Source organism: Palaemon carinicauda, unplaced genomic scaffold (assembly GCF_036898095.1).
Source record: "Palaemon carinicauda isolate YSFRI2023 unplaced genomic scaffold, ASM3689809v2 scaffold97, whole genome shotgun sequence".
NCBI classification, from domain to species: domain Eukaryota; kingdom Metazoa; phylum Arthropoda; class Malacostraca; order Decapoda; family Palaemonidae; genus Palaemon; species Palaemon carinicauda.
This window is the reverse complement of record NW_027172280.1, coordinates 165,001-183,105: the sequence shown is the minus strand read 5'-3', so window position 1 is coordinate 183,105 and position 18,105 is coordinate 165,001. Positions and strand designations below refer to the sequence as shown.

At 38.9% G+C, this 18,105-nt stretch overlaps 1 protein-coding gene across 1 annotated transcript in view; it reads left to right on the top strand.

Annotated features, from left to right (window-relative positions):
- Positions 1-14,871: 14,871 nt before the first annotated feature.
- The window catches only part of LOC137637747 (uncharacterized), a 15,208-nt gene continuing 11,974 nt past the window's right edge, over positions 14,872-18,105 (top strand). Inside the window, exon 1 of the mRNA XM_068369889.1 lies at positions 14,872-14,894. Within this exon, the coding sequence (XP_068225990.1) occupies positions 14,872-14,894 (23 nt within the window). The remainder of the gene's footprint in view (positions 14,895-18,105) is intronic.

Below are 18,105 nucleotides of genomic sequence, written 5' to 3'. Positions count from 1 at the left end.
TCTTGCAAACTTTCTCAGCTTCATTATCTTGTCTTTTGATGTGAAGGTTTTGAGGACATTGGTGTCTAAAATCATTCCTAGGTATACGAGTCTTCTCAGTGGGAAGCGGGGAAGACTTCTCGAGGTCTACCATGATCACCAGATCTTGTCAAAACCTCAGAAGTTTGTCTCGGTGCTGAAGGAGGATTGTCACAGAGTCCACTAGGATCAGCCAGTCATCCAGATAAGGAAGGAGACGGATGCCGATCATGTGAGCCCAGGATGATAATAGGGTGAACACTTGGGGGTGCTGTGGAAAGACCAAAGCACAGTGCCCTGAACTGGCATTTCCTGTTGTCTAGACTGAATCTCCGATACTTCCTTGAAGATGAATGGTTTAGGATATAGAAGTATGTGTCCTTTAGTTCGGGCGTGCACATGAAGACCTGTGGTCTTACTGCTTGTCCAGCCTTTTCTAACATGATGTGGACATTGGCCCAAAAGGAGCTCCTTTACGGATACATTCGCATAAGAGCTCTTTTGATGGTGGGGTCTTGACCCGTGGAGGGAGAGGAGTGAACAGGACGCAATACCTTGCGTAGGACTCTTCCCGGGGAGAGGGCTCAACCTTAACTGATGAAGAAGTGGGTAAGGCAACGCTTGACCTTACCTTGTACCCTGACGTCGTTCTGGCGAACGTTGACAAAGGTCAAAGGCTGGTTATAATGGCCACTGTGCAGTTGGAGAGTGCTCACGAGTAGTCACCTGTCGACAAGCTACAGATGGGGACTGACGATAGCCTGCCGATTATTTATTGGATAAGCGAGCGAACTGTCAGTGAACAGCGAATTGGTGATCTGTGAGCCCGAGATGGTGACTAACGAGCAGACCAGCCTGTATGGTCAGTCAGCGAGTAGTGATCTGCCGTTGATCGTTGGGATGACTCGACGATCAGTGAGTTGGTGGTCGAAAAACCGAAGGTGAATGGTGTCCCGCTAGATAAGTTCGCGAGCAGGTAACCACCGTAGAATGCCGAACAGCTATGTTCCGATGGGTCATTGAAGGATGAGCGACAAGGCAGTTGGAACTAGCAAGAGAGTCACGAGCCACATTTTGTTGACGAACATGTGGCTAGGATGATTGGTCTGGCAAGGGCCAGAAGGCTGGTGAACGACAAGACCAAGGAGAGTTTGCAGTCACAGGGGAAAGGTGATCAGCGAGATGCCTATTGGTGATCGGAGATCGGTGAACTGGAGACTGATGATTGGCGAAAGCAGGAGCAGACAACTGGCAATCAGTAGGGTGATCAGCGATTGGTGATTGTTGTGCTTGCAACCATTGAGCTAGCAAGGTAGGTTGGCCACTGTTGTGTTGGCAAGGTAGGCTACAACCGTTGACCTGGCAAAGTATGCTGGCAATCGGCGTGCTGATGACGCCACCAAATAGGCGAGCTGGCGGATGATCGGATAAGCTGAGGAACAGCAATATGGTTCGACAATCGACTAGCTGGTGCTTATTGAGCCACAGATTGGCGACCAACGCCCGCAGCTCTGAGAGGACGCTCAGAATACTGGCAATCGACATACAGACAGCCAGCAAGTTGATGATTAGCCATTGTGATCTAGCGATCAGCGGTCGACGAGCTAGCGATTGGTGATCGGCGAGCTAACGATCAACGAGACTGGAGCTAGGAGAAATAAGAGCTCCAGTACGTCGAACAGCTGGTCGGCAAACAGCTGAACAATGATCTGGAGACAGGATGTTCCCTTCGGAAGAGCAAACATCGTCAGGAGAGGCTCGCAAACGAGACCTCAACAAGTTCGTTGACTAGCAAGCAAGCTAGTGATCTGAGATTGGCAAACTCGCAATCGGCGAGCTAGCAATCGGCAGGAGATCAGCGAGCTGACAATCAGCAAAGTTGACGATCCTTATCAGCGCGCTGGTGATTGGCGAGACAGGAGAGAGACGAGCTGCTATAGGTGGGAACAGCTGGTCTGCGAGACAGCCGAATGATGATCTGTAGATCCGATGTGCAATTTGGAAGGGCAAACATCCTCAGGACAGGCTTGCGTACGAGACCTCGGCGGTGCATGTCATGAACCAGGGTTTGCTGACGAGCAGACGAGCAGTGAGCTGAGCTAGTGATCAGCGACCTGGAAATCGGTGATCAGCAGGAGATCGATAAACTGACAATCAGCAAAATGATGATTGCTATCGGTGCTCTGGGGATCAGCGGTCGGCGAGACTGGAGAAAGACTAGCTGCAATAGGTCAGAACACCTGGTCGGCGAACATCCCCAGGGGAGGCTCTTGAATGAGATCTTGATGGTGCGTCACGAACCGGAGTTCATTGACGAGCATGTGAAGGTCATCAGTAGAATCAGGACGAGAAAAATCATCCAAAGAGGAAAGCTGCAATGACGAGACTGGAGAGCTGAATAGGCGTCTTTTCGCCAAAAGTGAAGGAGCACCTCTAAGGCGGAGAACAGTGGAGTGAAGGACCACAGTGATGAATCCCGAAGGGGCATGAAGTTCAACAAGCTGATCAGCAGCAGCAGGCCTCAGAAGAAGACTCTCTATGAGTGGCCTCTCTCGCGAACGAGAGAAGAGAACACTCGCAGGGTCAACTTGCCTTGGACTTTGCTCCATCCCTGACAGAAGAGTAGACAAAGCAAAGGGGGGAGCGTGGTCTTAGACGAAGAAACAGCAACAGCAATTGGCGTCGATGTGACGTGATGAACATAAGGGGAAGTTCTCCCTCAAAAGGGAGGACAACCCAACACCTGGGGAAGATAACTCACCCTCTTGAGGGAAAGTAGTGCGACCCCTGGAAGCAGACCTCTAGGCAGCACTCTTTGCTTCCCATCAATAAGCCTTGTTCAAGTTGAAGAGCTTAATCGAGCACTACATGAGAAAAAGTAACTGGAGCTGGTTTCTCGAAGACGGTGTGCTGATCAAAAGCTGCCACAAGCAGAGTAGGACAGGAAAGTGATGGCCCAGTGACAGAACATTTCCATGTCCTGAATGGCAATGCTCTTCTACATCGACTATCTTAGTCAAACGAAGAAGAACGGCACCTAATATGCGGACAGGAAAGGTGTCCACCGAGAGAACAGACACAAAATAAGGAATGCGCACTCCCTTCCCCAGCCGATGTCAATGAGAGAAGGAGAGCGGCAGTGTAAAAGCTGTATCAAAACAAGAACTACGATTAATTAATTCAGCTAAAAACATTCACTGATCAGAAGAACCACTAGACCTTCCAGCAGGAAGGGGGTTCCCTGTGGAGATGAAGCTGAAAAGTTAATTACAAACCATAATTCCACTTAATTAATGAAGAAACCATTTGGAGGTGCAACCTAACCACCGAACGGGAAAGGTGCTGCCCCTGCAGAGTATACTGCTAGCCGCCCATGAAAGGTGAAGCTCTGAAAAGGTCGCACACCTTTCCCCCAGCAGATTCCAAATAGAGGGGAAGGCGACGACAATAGCTGAACGAAGGAATATCAAACCGATGACGATTCTCTTGCGTTGGAGGCTGAGTCCCACAGAAGTCTATCCACCAACAGGATGATGAATTTCCAAGGGGGGAAGGTTGGGAGGGAAGGTTCTCTGCCCTTGAGAGCCTACTGTACTGCGCTATAACACGCACAGCAACATACACTGTAAGGAACGCTACAACAGAGTATATATAAAATCATTAAGCATACTTCCAAACATATAGTGAGAAAAACATAAGTTGTAAAGACAAAAGATTAATGCCAGTCCAAAATAGGCGAGGAGGAAAAGTGGCAACAACCGGTCACTCTCTGAGCCAAAAGTAAAGTGAAGCACAGTCACGGGTGTGTGAATGAAGGGGGTAGCTAGCTACCAACCTACCCCACACTAACTAGCGGGATGGGTAGTTAACCCTCGCTAAATTTTAATGGCTCGTCCTTTCAGCTTCGCCGAAAATAATATCCCTAATAAATAGCATTGGTTTGAATTCCAGTTACGGAACAAACATCAAGTTTAGAGGTGTCACAAGAAATGTGCATATTACAAGTGCAAGAAATGGCACTTGTTCCTATTGTTTCTAACTATAAAGGCGCACATTTTTTTTTTATAGAAAAAACAAATTATGAGCTTTGGAAAATAGTCTCATTCATTAATTACTTTCTCTATCTCAACTGGGACTATCAGGTTATTTTGGATAACCTTGGATTCACACCTCTAACTAAGAAGATTAAACACTTAGCTTAAGGTAAGAATACAGCATGCTACGAGGTCACAGGAGTGGCAAAGCTTTCCAGGTAGATAGACATGGTATCCTAAGTTAGGTTAGGTAAGGGATCTGGTCTATATTAAAGATAATACAGTCTGGCTATACAATTAAACATTTATTCATAATCATCCCTTTCTTATATGTAACTTTTGTTACAAACAGTTTCCCCCTGAAAAGGAGAATATACAGTAGTCCATTTCTTTTAGCGATGCATATTTGCACCGACTCGCGGCGGTGCCCTTTTAGCTCGGAAAAGTTTCCTGACCGCTGATTGGTTGGCGCTGATTGGTTAGAATTATCTTGTCCAACCAATCAGCGATCCGAAAACTTTTCCGAGATAAAAGGGCAACGGCACCGCCGCGAGTCGGTGCAAATATGCATCGCTAAAAGAAATGGACTATAGAACCTGTCCGCCATGAACAATAATGTAAAAATGACCAATTAGATCTTTCAATCATGTCAATAATCAGTCTTTTTAGTCACCGACTTTTGGCTATCATCAAGAGACATTTTTCCTGGCTAATTACGCAAAACGTCTTTTCAACTAGATCTCCTTACATTCTAGTTGATGCATGGTGTCTGTGTCCTAGTTGCAAGCATACATACTAGATTTATTTATGAGTGTTTTAATTAATAACTTGGCTATTGATAAACTACAGCATAGTCATAATGATCTGCCTAATTATGTGAAGTGCCCAATTTGTAAGAAATTTTGTATGACGGAGAAAGACCAAGAATATGGCCTGTATTCTTACTCTACTGGTGGTTATTGTATAAGGAAACCTTCTTTTATAAGAAAACAATTTTGAGCTTCGGAAAACTGTGCTTATGCTAACCATTTTCTTTATCACAAGTTGGACCACCAGATCATAGTCAACAATCTTGGTATTTCATTAAAATCTTAGGCATACAGTATAGGTGATCTTTCAGCTTTGAGGTGATGGATGATAAGTTTAAGAGCATAGTTTCAAACAATTCCCTGGTATTGAGGTTGATATTGACAAGACACTTGTCATCAATTTCAATTAAAGAGGCCACATCCTGAAGCAAGAGTGATCCCTTCGTGGCACTGATCGAATCAGTCAAGTCCCTTCATTGTTCCCTTGGTTGACGCCGTCAATTCTCAACCTTGTGACCGTGATAAGCATCTGCCCATTATCTTGAACTAGGTTTTGTCAAGGTCACTTATGCACTCTGATCAGTGAGTCACTAATCGAGATCTGCATTTGTACTAGTAGAACCAACTGACAGTGAATCACTTTGTGACTTAGTGTCCTCAGAGAACCATGATATAAACACTCAGAAAATTTAACATTTGCTGAGATACTGTACGCCAAGGACTGGATTGAGAGGCCTACCATATATGTAAAGTATCTACATCACTAACTTGCTAGGTATAAATTCACCATAAATTACCAACCTGACCCCAATACTGTATTTTGCTACATCCACCTCTATGCCATTCCTCTAAACTGTATATATGTAATAGTTAGAATAGTAATATTACATGTTTAAAACAAATGACGTAATATGTCATGTTGGTTGGAAGAGCTGACCGTGAGATTTGCTATGGTCACTCAAATTGTAAGCAGGATGTAAGATGCTAAGTTGCCATTCTTTCTTAGTGTCAACACATTGTCTCTTCGTGTGAAAGTTTGTGACGTCACCGGATGCAGGTGTCTTCCGATTCCGTCACTTGGTTAAGAAAAAGCAAGCATACGATATTTGTGATATCGGTAATTTATTCAGTTCATATCTAAACTTCACCAGAATTGGTCATGTGGACCAACACAGCTTCCTCCAGTGATGGAGATGTTTAACTCAGTTGTTATTCACAATAAAACTTAAAAACTACTAAAATGTGTTCAGTAAACCATTCAAATACATCTGAAAACAACTCATACTCAAATGTGTGCTTAAGACAGTAGCACACCAATAAATGGTGGCAGCGATTAAACTCAAAGACAGCGGTTAAACTCTAAGGCAGCGATTAAACTCTAAGAATTAGAGAAATATCTTCAAGACTTCAAAATAAATAGCTGTAAAACCAGAGATATATCTTCAAGACTTCAACATAAAAGCTGTAAAACCAGAGAATGATCTTCAAGACTTCAAAATAAAAGCTGTAATACCTGATAAAGATCTTCAAGAACTCAAAACTATCTACAAGAATCTACAATTTTGACTAAGTCCAACGGAAATGCTAACACCAACATATGTTAGTATACAAATAGAATCTTCAATCAACATCCTAGGAAACCCAAGGACTGGCGTTCAACTATTGCAAGACATATCCAGGAAGAACTACAAACAACAAGAAACTAGAACGAGACATCGCTAACAAAACATCAAGAGAGAGAGAGAGAGAGAGACGACTCGACTTCATATATAAGCTAAGTACAGAGATTTTGTATTCATTTCAGTTTGTACAGTGAAGTGTAGTTATCACAAGTCGTTAGTCAATTATTACTGGGGTGAGTGAATTCCTAAACTTTGTTATAAGAAACTCCGAATTCTCATTTAGAATTTTTCTTTCTTTGTGCTAATTCCTTTTTCTTTCATAAACTCTTGGGGGGAAATGTATTGGGATTAGTAACATTGTTGGGGGAATTTTATTATACATATGCGTTTACGCAGTGGGCGTCTGTACTCATATAGATATTTTGATAGGATTGAAAGGGGTCAAAGAGATAGAAAAAAAAAGAATACAGCAGTCATGGCTCCTCCTGTCAGCCCTACCCCTGGACCTAGTGGTGTAGGCCAGGCTAATCCTCCTCCAATTGTGACGCTTGTAAATGCCAGGTCAGCAATCCTTCCTTTTCAAGGCCGTGTCAACGGGTTCTTGCCACAAAATGTGGAGTCATGGATTTCATCCGTTGATGCCCATTTAAATGCCAAACAAATCGTAGATCCTTTTGTACAATTACAAGAAGCTAAAAGTTTTATAGATTTTTCTAAGGGGGATGCGAGTGCGTATTTAAGAGGTGTTTCATTTCAGGAAGCAGTTACTTGGGATGATTTCAAAGTTAGGTTACGCGCGATCTATGGGGGTGAGGAAGCTTTGGATGTAGTGTTAACGTTACGAAATACACTTAATCAAGCCACTATGAATCGGCTTAATGTTGTTGAGAGAGCAGCTCTCATAGCTGATAGGCTTAACGAATATCAGGACATTTTAGGTAATTCCACTTGGGTTACTAACGATAATATCTCCGTGAAAGATTTTTTACGATTAATGTATTTAACTTGCATGACACTTATGTTGCCTGAAGCTTTAGTGCGGTGCTTTGATAAGAAGTTAATGCCTGCAAGTACGGAATTGGATGTCTATAAACAGATAAAGAAACACATGTCCAAGTGTCCAGATCTCGATCCCGTGTTAACTCAAGTTTTTGCTAAGAATGAAACAAAACCACAAACAGTGAACGTAATTAACAATCCAGTAGCGGGAGTGACGTGTTACAACTGCAAACGTCAAGGTCACATAAGCGCAGACTGTAGAACGAAATTTTGTTCAGTTCACAACACAGGATCACATTCTTATAGTCAATGTTACGCGCGTAAGAAACAACAATATCCTAGAAATACACAGTCAATTCCACAGTCAGTTCCATATGGAAATAAAAAGAAAAATCCTCATTTTAACAATAAGAAGAAACAACAAAATGTCAATGCAGTTCAGAGTCCGAAACAAACAAACACTTCTTCAAATATCGCTGAGCCTGGGCCGTCAAACCAGACCTCGCAAAGTCAGCCTAATTTTCAGAATGTGCAGAGCAAAGCAAATACCACATAGTTAACTCTAGAGGGGAAGAGAGTGATGTTGGGTCAAGGTCATTTATGTCAACATCAATAGTATTGAATAATCAATTTAATGTTTTATCAGATAATTGTGAGACAATAGATTTTCCTATGAAACACACGGCCGAATTAAGTAAAACAGTGCATGCTCCCGTAGATTTGCAACGTATTCATACAATAATAAGCCAAAATGAGTTACGGCCAACCTTATATGCTGTAAATTTAGAACACAAATCCTTTACGTTATTTTTTGACTCTGGTAGTCCACGTAATATTATGGATTTGAAGACGCATCATTTGTTGTTTTCGAACTTTCCGATTGAAAAATCAGGAATTAGACTTTCAGGTATAGGAAATAATGAATTAAACGTCATAGGCATAACTCATATTCAGTTCAGAGTCGGTAATCGCACGTTTGCCGATACATTTGTTGTTGTGAAAAACATTAATATGTATCCAGCTGTAATTATAGGATACCCATCTATGGGAAATCAAAACATTATCTTAGCTCCTGCAAAGCACGGCGTGTATATCAAAGGGAAATTCTATAAGTCTTCTAATACTTTAAAGTCAGTTTTGGATAAAAAGGAGACGACAAATGTAACCGTAACGTACGTTGAAGAACCAATAACTTGTCTCACTAATAAAGAAATAATATACGCGACCCAGCAGAATTCTCGTTCACCCGTAATATCATCTTGCACGCAATATATCGAACCAAACATACCTTCGAATTTAATAGTGCAAATAAAGAAAACACTACCGGGATCTGAAATATTAATCCTTTCCGATACTTTGAAAACTAACGGATTGTCTGTCACACAAGCTATTTATGCAGTAGGCTCACATCAGCAATGTAATATCGAAGTCTGTAATCATTTAAATAACACTTTAGTAATTCACAAAAATCAACATATCTTGGATGTAGAAGTTTATAAACATCGTATTCTTACCGTTGCTGAAATCAATCACTCTCAATCAGTTGCGGATGAATCCCTTTTACGATCTATTAAAAATAAAATCAGTAAGGACATTCAAGACGAAGAAATTCAGCAGAAAATTTTTGAACTTTTAAATAAATATACAGATGTCTTTTCCACTACGGATGGATCCTTAGGGAAAACAGATGTGATCGAGCATCAAATAAGGTTAAAAGACAAACAGAAAATTATATATGTACCCTCGTACAGACTCCCTATGAAATTCCAGAATGAAATAAATGATGAAGTAGGTAAAATGTTAGAGGAAGGAGTCATTAGAAAATCAAATAGCCCTTATAATTTTCCTTTAATAGTTGTACCGAAAAAAGATCGAACATGGCGTATCTGCGTCGACTTTCGTCGTCTAAACGAGGAAACGATCCCTGATCGATTCCCAGTGCCATGTACTGACGATATTTTGTCTTTGTTAGGTCAGAATAAATATTTTACCAGTTTGGACTTACTTAAAGGCTTTCACCAGATATCATTAGAAGAAGATAGTATCCCATACACAGCCTTCAGCACAGCCAGGGGACATTATGAATTTTTACGGATGCCTTTTGGTTTACGTTGTGCTCCTATAACATTTACAAGAATGATTAACATAGTGTTTGGAGACTTGTTAGGGGATATATTGCATGCCTATATGGATGATCTTGTAATCTTTTCCAACACCTTAGAGGAACATCTACGTAAGTTAGAACTAGTACTACAGAGATTAAGACAACATAACTTAAGGGTAAAGATTAGTAAGTGTGAATTTTTCAAAACAGAATTAATATATTTGGGTTTCATGGTGTCAAGCCAAGGTCTTAAAGTAGTCCATGATAAGGTGTCGGCTATACGTAATTTTCCCATACCTACTAATGTCAAGGGAATACAGCAATTTCTGGGTTGTAGTGGATATTACAGGCGTTTTATACGCAACTATTCAATAATAGCCGCTCCTTTAACTGATCTTACGAAGAAGGGCGTAGATTTCATATGGTCTGAGCAACATCAACAGGCGTTTAATACTTTGAAAGATGAACTGTGTAGTTCTCCTATCTTAAAATTTCCTGACTTCGGTAAGGAATTCTTCATTGCAACAGACGCCTCAGACTTAGGAGTAGGAGGGGTATTGCTTCAGCAATATGATAAACAGTTTTTCCCGATAGCTTTCTATTCTCGAAAATTGAGAACTTCCGAAAGTAAGTATGCAGTAATAGACAAGGAAGGACTAGCTATTGTTAATTCGCTAGTGCATTTTAAGTTCATAATTTACGGTTATCCCGTTAAGGTTCTTACTGACCATAAACCACTAACAGAGTTCTTTAAAGGCTTCAATCACAGCCCTAAACGAACTCGGTGGCATTTAATCATTCAAGATTTTGGCGCAAGAATCGGGTATTTACCTGGGAAAGCAAATATCATTGCGGATGCATTATCACGCAACCCCGTGTCATCTTGTACGGAGTCTTTAGCTGAATTAATAGATATATCAACATCCATGCCTATTGTAAAAACAATATCTGAACAAGAAGATTTAGGCTGGAGTGCTGAATTGTTACAGACTGAGCAAAGAAAAGATCAGAAAATAGAAACAATTATAAATGCTTTGAAAGGCAATCATAAAGAAAAAGAATATATAAAGTATAAGCAGCAGAATTATGTAATCAAAGATAATATTCTGTGTAGGACTGTGACAAGGAAAACCCGCAATACACCACATGTAACTAACGACCAGGTAGTAGTACCAAACTCACTTGTTTCCACTGTCCTGAATTGGTTGCATTCAAATCCATTACATGGACACCCTGGGTTCTCATTAATGTCACAGAAAGCCAAATCATTGTTTTATTGGCATACAATGCTTACAGATATAAAAAGACACATAGCTAATTGTCGCACATATCAGGAAAACAAAGGGCATACGAAAACACCTGTTAGCTTAGGAGCTTATCCTGTTCCCAATCAACCCTTTGAAAGAATACATTTAGATTTGTTAACAGGATTTTACGAGTCAGACAGAGGAAATAAGCACCTCTTAGTAATTATAGATGCTTTAACTCGATATACAGAACTAATAGCGCTTAAAACTAAAACTGCGATTGAATGCGCTAGGAAGTTTTACGAGTGTTACATTTGTAAACATGGAATTCCACACATGATAATCTCAGACTCGGGTGGTGAATTTAATAATCACTTTCTTACCTCATTGTGTGAATTCCTCAACATAAAGAAGGTTAATACCATGATATATCACCCAGAGTCGAATGGGCTAGTGGAAAGAGCAAATAGGAAGATATTAAATATATTAAGGGTAACACTAGGGGGATCAGACCCCAACTGGGATATTGCAATACCGGCGGCACTGAGTACTCTGAATCATTCATATCATATATCAATTAAAATGTCCCCTCATGAAGCATTGTATGGTACCCCAGTTAGAACACCTTTCCATGTATTAACGCCTACAACTAATCTATCAAATCCTTTAAAAGAATGTATAAATGCAAGTATAAGTCGATATGATATCCTTCGAAAGAATTTAGAAGAATCACAAATCATAATGAAAAGGAATCATGATAAAATAGCGAAACCAACTAAAACATATACCGTGGGTGATAACATCTATATTCAAATCAATGTCAGAAAAGGGCTCAACTATAAACTAACACCTAAGTTTGAAGGCCCATTTAACATTTTGGAAACATTAACGGCCAATAGGTTTAGAATTCAAAACGTAGCCCAACCCACGGATGAGAGAATAGTACCATTGTCTCACATAAGAAATTAAAAAGAAGTGAGGAAAAATTTTAATTTTTGTGACTAAAAGTTTTCTTTTTAATACAGGAGTAATTACATATATTTTTTCTCGTTACAGGTTTCCAAGATGAATTTTTTGTTGTTGGGAGTGATATTGTTCGCTCAGACATTTTTTTCGTATGGGATGAGTTCTAAGACTAAGAATATATATTTTAAATATGGAAATATAGTTGAAAGACAAGAAGACATTTTTATTACATCAACCAACGTAATTGTCGAAGTGCATATGCAAGCAATTTTTCTTCAAGAGAATGATGTCACTAGCTTAAGAACCGCCATTTCAAGGTTTTCTGCATCATTGGATGAGTTGCATAGGAGACATTTTCATTTGACTACTAAGAGTTTGCTTGGATCAACATTAAAAGTTGCAGAGATGCTATCTGATGACTTGAAAAATAAGACTGGAGAGACAGGATCTTTGGCTTATGACCTTTTGATGTGGACTGTAGGACACGAACAAAAAGAAAGACGGAATCCGTTCATTTATGCTGCATTAAGCATCTTTGGGTCTGTTGCAAGTTTAGGTTTAGGACTTTCCAATCGTCTTAAAATTAGTAATCAAAATAAGAAAATTGAGTTCTTGACTCATAAAGATGAATTGATTATGTCAGAACTAAGGGATCAGTTAGCTTCAATCAATAAAATTATGGATTTGTTAAATGCACATTCAGATAATATCGTTCAAATTATGGAAGTACAGGATTTGTTAGCAACATTAACGTATTATGATTCAAAGATAGATCACATACATAACAGAATTGCACATTTCATTGAGAAATCCAAGGATTATGTAGAAGCTATCACGTTAGCAACTAAAGGTGTATTGTCGCCCCATTTGTTGCCTATACGTTACTTAAAATTAGTTCTGGAGAACACTAGGGATAAACTAGGCTATGTTCCTTTGTTAGACGAACATAGGTTAGAATTTTATTACAGCCTAATTACAGTAAACGTAGATAATAACAAGATTAGGATTACGATTCCCTTTGATTCTTCTGATGCCTGGCAATCTTACAGGATATCACCATTTCCGACTTTCATGACGAATCACTCAAATCCAGTAATATCCAGTTTGACAGGACACGTATTGATTTCCCCAGACAAGGAAACATATACGGTCATTAAAGACTTAAATCAATTAACTCACTGTTCAGACGCAATGGATAGAAAAATATGTACAGCTGACTCATTTGAATTCCGTAAAAACTTGATGGATTCATGCGAGTTAGGTATAGTGCTAGACGGTGCTCTCTCCCATACAAGTGAAAATTGTCTGGATAAGCTTTATCCCTTTGACAATAAAGAATTCAATTGCAGACTAAATAATGGCTCGTGGATACGATACGACAAGGACGGCTTCAATGTATCATGCCCTGACGGATCCACATCCTTCAACAACATCTTCGTCGCAGCAGATGGCTGTATCGGGACTTCCCCGAATTCCATGGTGACTGGCCTACGGACAATCATCAGAGAACGAGCTTACTTCGCGAACTTCACGTGGACCTCTACAACGCCCGCACTTCCTCTCCCCTATAAAGGAAGTGTGGCGAAACGCTTAATGAAACTTACCGAAAAGGACCACCTGTCACCGACTTACAAAGAGATTCTTCACCCTATATTACTAGCTGGGTTTTGTGTAACGGTGTTAATTTTTATCGCCGTGAACATCCTTGTTTGGCGTAGGTTACGGCACAGCAAGCAGCTACAAAGGAACGAGTTGAATAGCCCTGACAATACCCCCTACCTGATCCAGTTCAAAGCTGTATGAGTGGCCACCTCATTCGCTAAGGGAGTAATTTGTCAGGAAAATGTTTGTATGAAAAGCTGATTAGTACGCTAGTAATATGTAATTAAAGAAATTCTCTACATTTGCATTGTTAAAAATACATTTAAAATAACATTTAAAAAAAATAAATAAAATAAAAAAGGATATAAATCATTTTTTTCTCTCGGCATCTAATAAAAATATATAAGCCGGAATGTTAAAAAAGAAAAGAGAAAAAAAAAAAGAAAAAAATATAAGATATATAACAGAATCTATGGGCATCTAATAAAATGTATCAGCCCTATATATATAAATATATATATATATATATATATGTACGAAACCGTGGTACGTGTACGTACCAGGAATTCGTATTTGTGCACTAAAAATTGAGTATCTTGTTTCTGACAAAGGTAACAATTATTCTTTATCAAGTTACCGAATCATTTGTAAGTCAGAATTTGTTTTGTTTTTTGGTACCATGTAATCATTTGCTAGCAATGTACCATATATATGATCTTGGTTTTATCATGCATTTTTCTTTTTGCTTTGGTAATATCTTTTTTGTATGCATTATTGTTATTAATTTTGATGTGCCTATTTGGACATTCGTCCTCAGTTGGATATAGCTAGTTTTGAACAAAGAATGATACGTATGTCCAGTCACACCTAATAACCATGTTTCGGCTTGTTGTTAAATTTTTGTAAAAAAAATTGAGATAGCTGGCCGAGCTTATGTAATAGTTAGAATAGTAATATTACATGTTTAAAACAAATGACGTAATATGTCATGTTGGTTGGAAGAGCTGACCGTGAGATTTGCTATGGTCACTCAAATTGTAAGCAGGATGTAAGATGCTAAGTTGCCATTCTTTCTTAGTGTCAACACATTGTCTCTTCGTGTGAAAGTTTGTGACGTCACCGGATGCAGGTGTCTTCCGATTCCGTCACTTGGTTAAGAAAAAGCAAGCATACGATATTTGTGATATCGGTAATTTATTCAGTTCATATCTAAACTTCACCAGAATTGGTCATGTGGACCAACACAGCTTCCTCCAGTGATGGAGATGTTTAACTCAGTTGTTATTCACAATAAAACTTAAAAACTACTAAAATGTGTTCAGTAAACCATTCAAATACATCTGAAAACAACTCATACTCAAATGTGTGCTTAAGACAGTAGCACACCAATATATATATGAGCCAGCAAGCACTTGTACACTGTAAAAAGCTACTTTTGATGCCTGGGAGTCCAAAGCCAGCACCTCCAAAATGGTTCAGAAAAATGAATCAAGGTAAGAAAACAGCATCATATGAGAAGCAGAACTAACGTCCTATAGGTAAGGACACAGCTTTCTAAGCTAGGATACGGGGTAACCTAAAGTTATGTTGTATTAGTTTCTCTCCCTCATGCAATATTTATAAGGAATAAAATAGGTCTGGAAAGCCTTAACATCCCTTCTGAAATGATGGTGGGAGACTGGCATAAAAGAACATGGTAAATTTATGGAAAACATGGGACTACTTTTATAAGAAAAAAAAAAAAATATTACTACAGTAAATGATGTGCTTTCAACTAATTTGACCTTTATTTCCATTGCAAATAAGCCGTTTTACCGTTATGGACCCCGTCCTTCCTAAAGGACACAGGTGGGTACCATGAATTTTGGGTATGCAAAAACAGGGCAAAACATGATTATTTAACACTTTTGAGATTTGTAAAAGAGTACAACACCTAACAAACCCGCTTAACCTAACCTAGTAGTTCCCAGGTCGCAACCGCTTGGGTCCAAAAATGTGATTATTTAACACTCTTGAGATTTGTAAAAGGGTAGAGAACCTAACAAACCCACTTAACCTTCCCTAGTAGTTACAGGGTCATAGTCCCTAGCCGAGGGAGCAAGGCCCCACAAATAAATCCTTACATTATGATAAAGTAAACCACATATAATTCCTTGCCTTATCATTGACACCTACGTCTTTTTTTCTGTCTTGGCAATCTTTACAGAAGCTTTGTATAAGTAAAGTTTGTCCCGTGTATTTCTATAATAATACCAACTTCTGAAATAGATTGTACTTCGCTCTTGTCCTTTCGTCATTGTAGGCGTTCCTGTTGTAGTCGATCCTAAAAATAGCTCCACAGCACTCGAGAAACTTTCTCTTAAGAATTAAATAATGTCTTTGAGCATATTCAACCAATAATTTAATACCACCAATAGAAAAATAATGATAAAATTCTTCATAACCAACATTGCACTCCACAATATCCATAAGAATTGGGTTTTTTGTCAAAAATAATGCCAGAAGTGCCAGCCACTGCCTTCGCCATGGCTACAACAAAACAAAATGCCGGTTTTCCTTAGTTATTTGAAGTATACAGTCAGACACGGACCAGTGGACGTTAAGGTACGGTAACTTTATTACACAGCTGAAATCAAATTAAAACTTAGTTTTCGACTGAAGTCGTTCGTAATTGGTTATGAAACCATTATGTCACAATGATATCACACCTCTCAGCCAATAAACTGAAACTAGAACTGCTCGTGTTTACGTAAGAAAGTGAGATAAAGAGCTCATTAAGAGTAAACATTGCCGTACAGGAAACGTCTCTCCAAACCTGGGAAAAATTTGAGGTTAAAACTTATCAACCTCAGAAACTAGAATAACTGAGTAAAAACCTGCCCTCAGAAACTAGAATAACTGAGTAAAAACCTGCCCAAGGGGAAAGACCACTCTCAAAGAAACCAGAACTAAAGACCAATAACGAAAACGGCGAGTCCGTCTCCAACTAAAAACTTAATATCTCAAGGCTAGGCTAGCCGAAACTAACACGAACTAAAAAAACATAAAAAATAAAAATGCAATGTAAATGTTGACTAAAAATAGAGCCCAAAGCTTCTGTAAAGATTTAGGCTACCTGGAACCTAATGTTAGGTTGTATTCCTGTTTGTCTGCCAGGTGAAACGTAGGTTTTCAGATATGAAAATACGTCCGGGATTGTCAATGAGGACCAGGTTTTATTAATAAGGGTAAATGAGAATCAAAAATTTTAGTGGAAAACTCTTCGTTTGCGACGAAATTTGCACATAACCTGATTTTGCTAGTGTCGAGATATGAAAATGTGTATCGGCAAATATGCGTCTGACGTTATTGTTAATATTTACCGAATTATTACTAAGCTATCAAGGCCTATTACATGATTTGGGACTAAACCATTAAAAGCTTTTGTTTATTGTTTACAAACACGAATCCTCTGCATTACTCGTTTATATCTCGGCTTACCTTATTTCCTGATGTAGGCTTGTTCTAACCTTTTAAAGTTTTGATACACGTTTCTCTTCTTTTAGTTGATAAAGGAAAAAGCTAACCTAATTTTCTCGATATTTCCGACATGGCACAACACAAAAAGGAAACGAGAATACTGGAGTACACAGAAACAACCGGTATGGGCGAGTTTACTAGCTGTCGAAGTCTACGAGTCCGAGAAGATGAGAAGTGTACTTTGTAGTGTGGAGTCTGATTCACAGTGTTGCCATTCCACATAGATTAACAAAATCGTTTGCCCTTAGTATAATATTTCTTTTCACTGCTCTAATTACCTACTCAAATTTTATTTCCCTTTCCTTATTTGTCTCCTTTTACACATAATTTCTCGGAATTCTTAGTCTTCATATCAATGAGGTACTGGCACGAAACAAGAGCGAATTACATTAGTAAGTAGCCTAAAGACAGGTAGAGATCGCATTTGAGTGTTTGTATTTGGAAAATAAATACTGGCCATTCCACATTTGTATGAATTTTCTAGTTTCAATATTCATCTTTATTTTCTGTGATAGTTTTTTTTATATTATGATTATTAAAGAGTTTATTAAACGAGAAGCTATCGAGTACATATTGCAAGAAATAAGCGCAAGAGAAGCTGCTGAAGAATAACTTGATCATTAATTACATAAGATGCTGACTTGAGGATCATGGCATCACTGTTTAAAGGGTAGCGTTTGAATGTTCGATCGTCTGAATAAACAGGGCTTTCATGATGAAAAAGAACTTAAAGCAGAAATTCCACTGGAATAACACGACCGCTTTACCTTATGGCGTGTAAACAGAATTTAAAGTAGATACCAATATAGCCTACTTATTTGTCCGATAATGGGATGAGTCATTTTAACAGCTTTAATATGGAACTAGCGCGATAGCTTTATGAACTTTTCTTTTCTTTTTTTTCTTCACCTTAGTCTCACATTCTAATTAGGCAGAGCTTATAACATCAGAGTAATAAACCTTACATTTGACAGTTCAGGTTCATACAAAATTAAAAATGTAAGCAGTGGTTAAATACATGAAACCTGATTATGTTAATGCTTCTATCATGCAATATGTCTGTGTTGCAGTCAGTCTGCAAAAGCTAAATTGCAAAAAAAAAAAATTTGTGGCGGTAAATTTCCTGTTTCGTGATATAGAAAAAAAAATTCATATGCTAGTCTTTTGGCCAGACACCAAAATTTG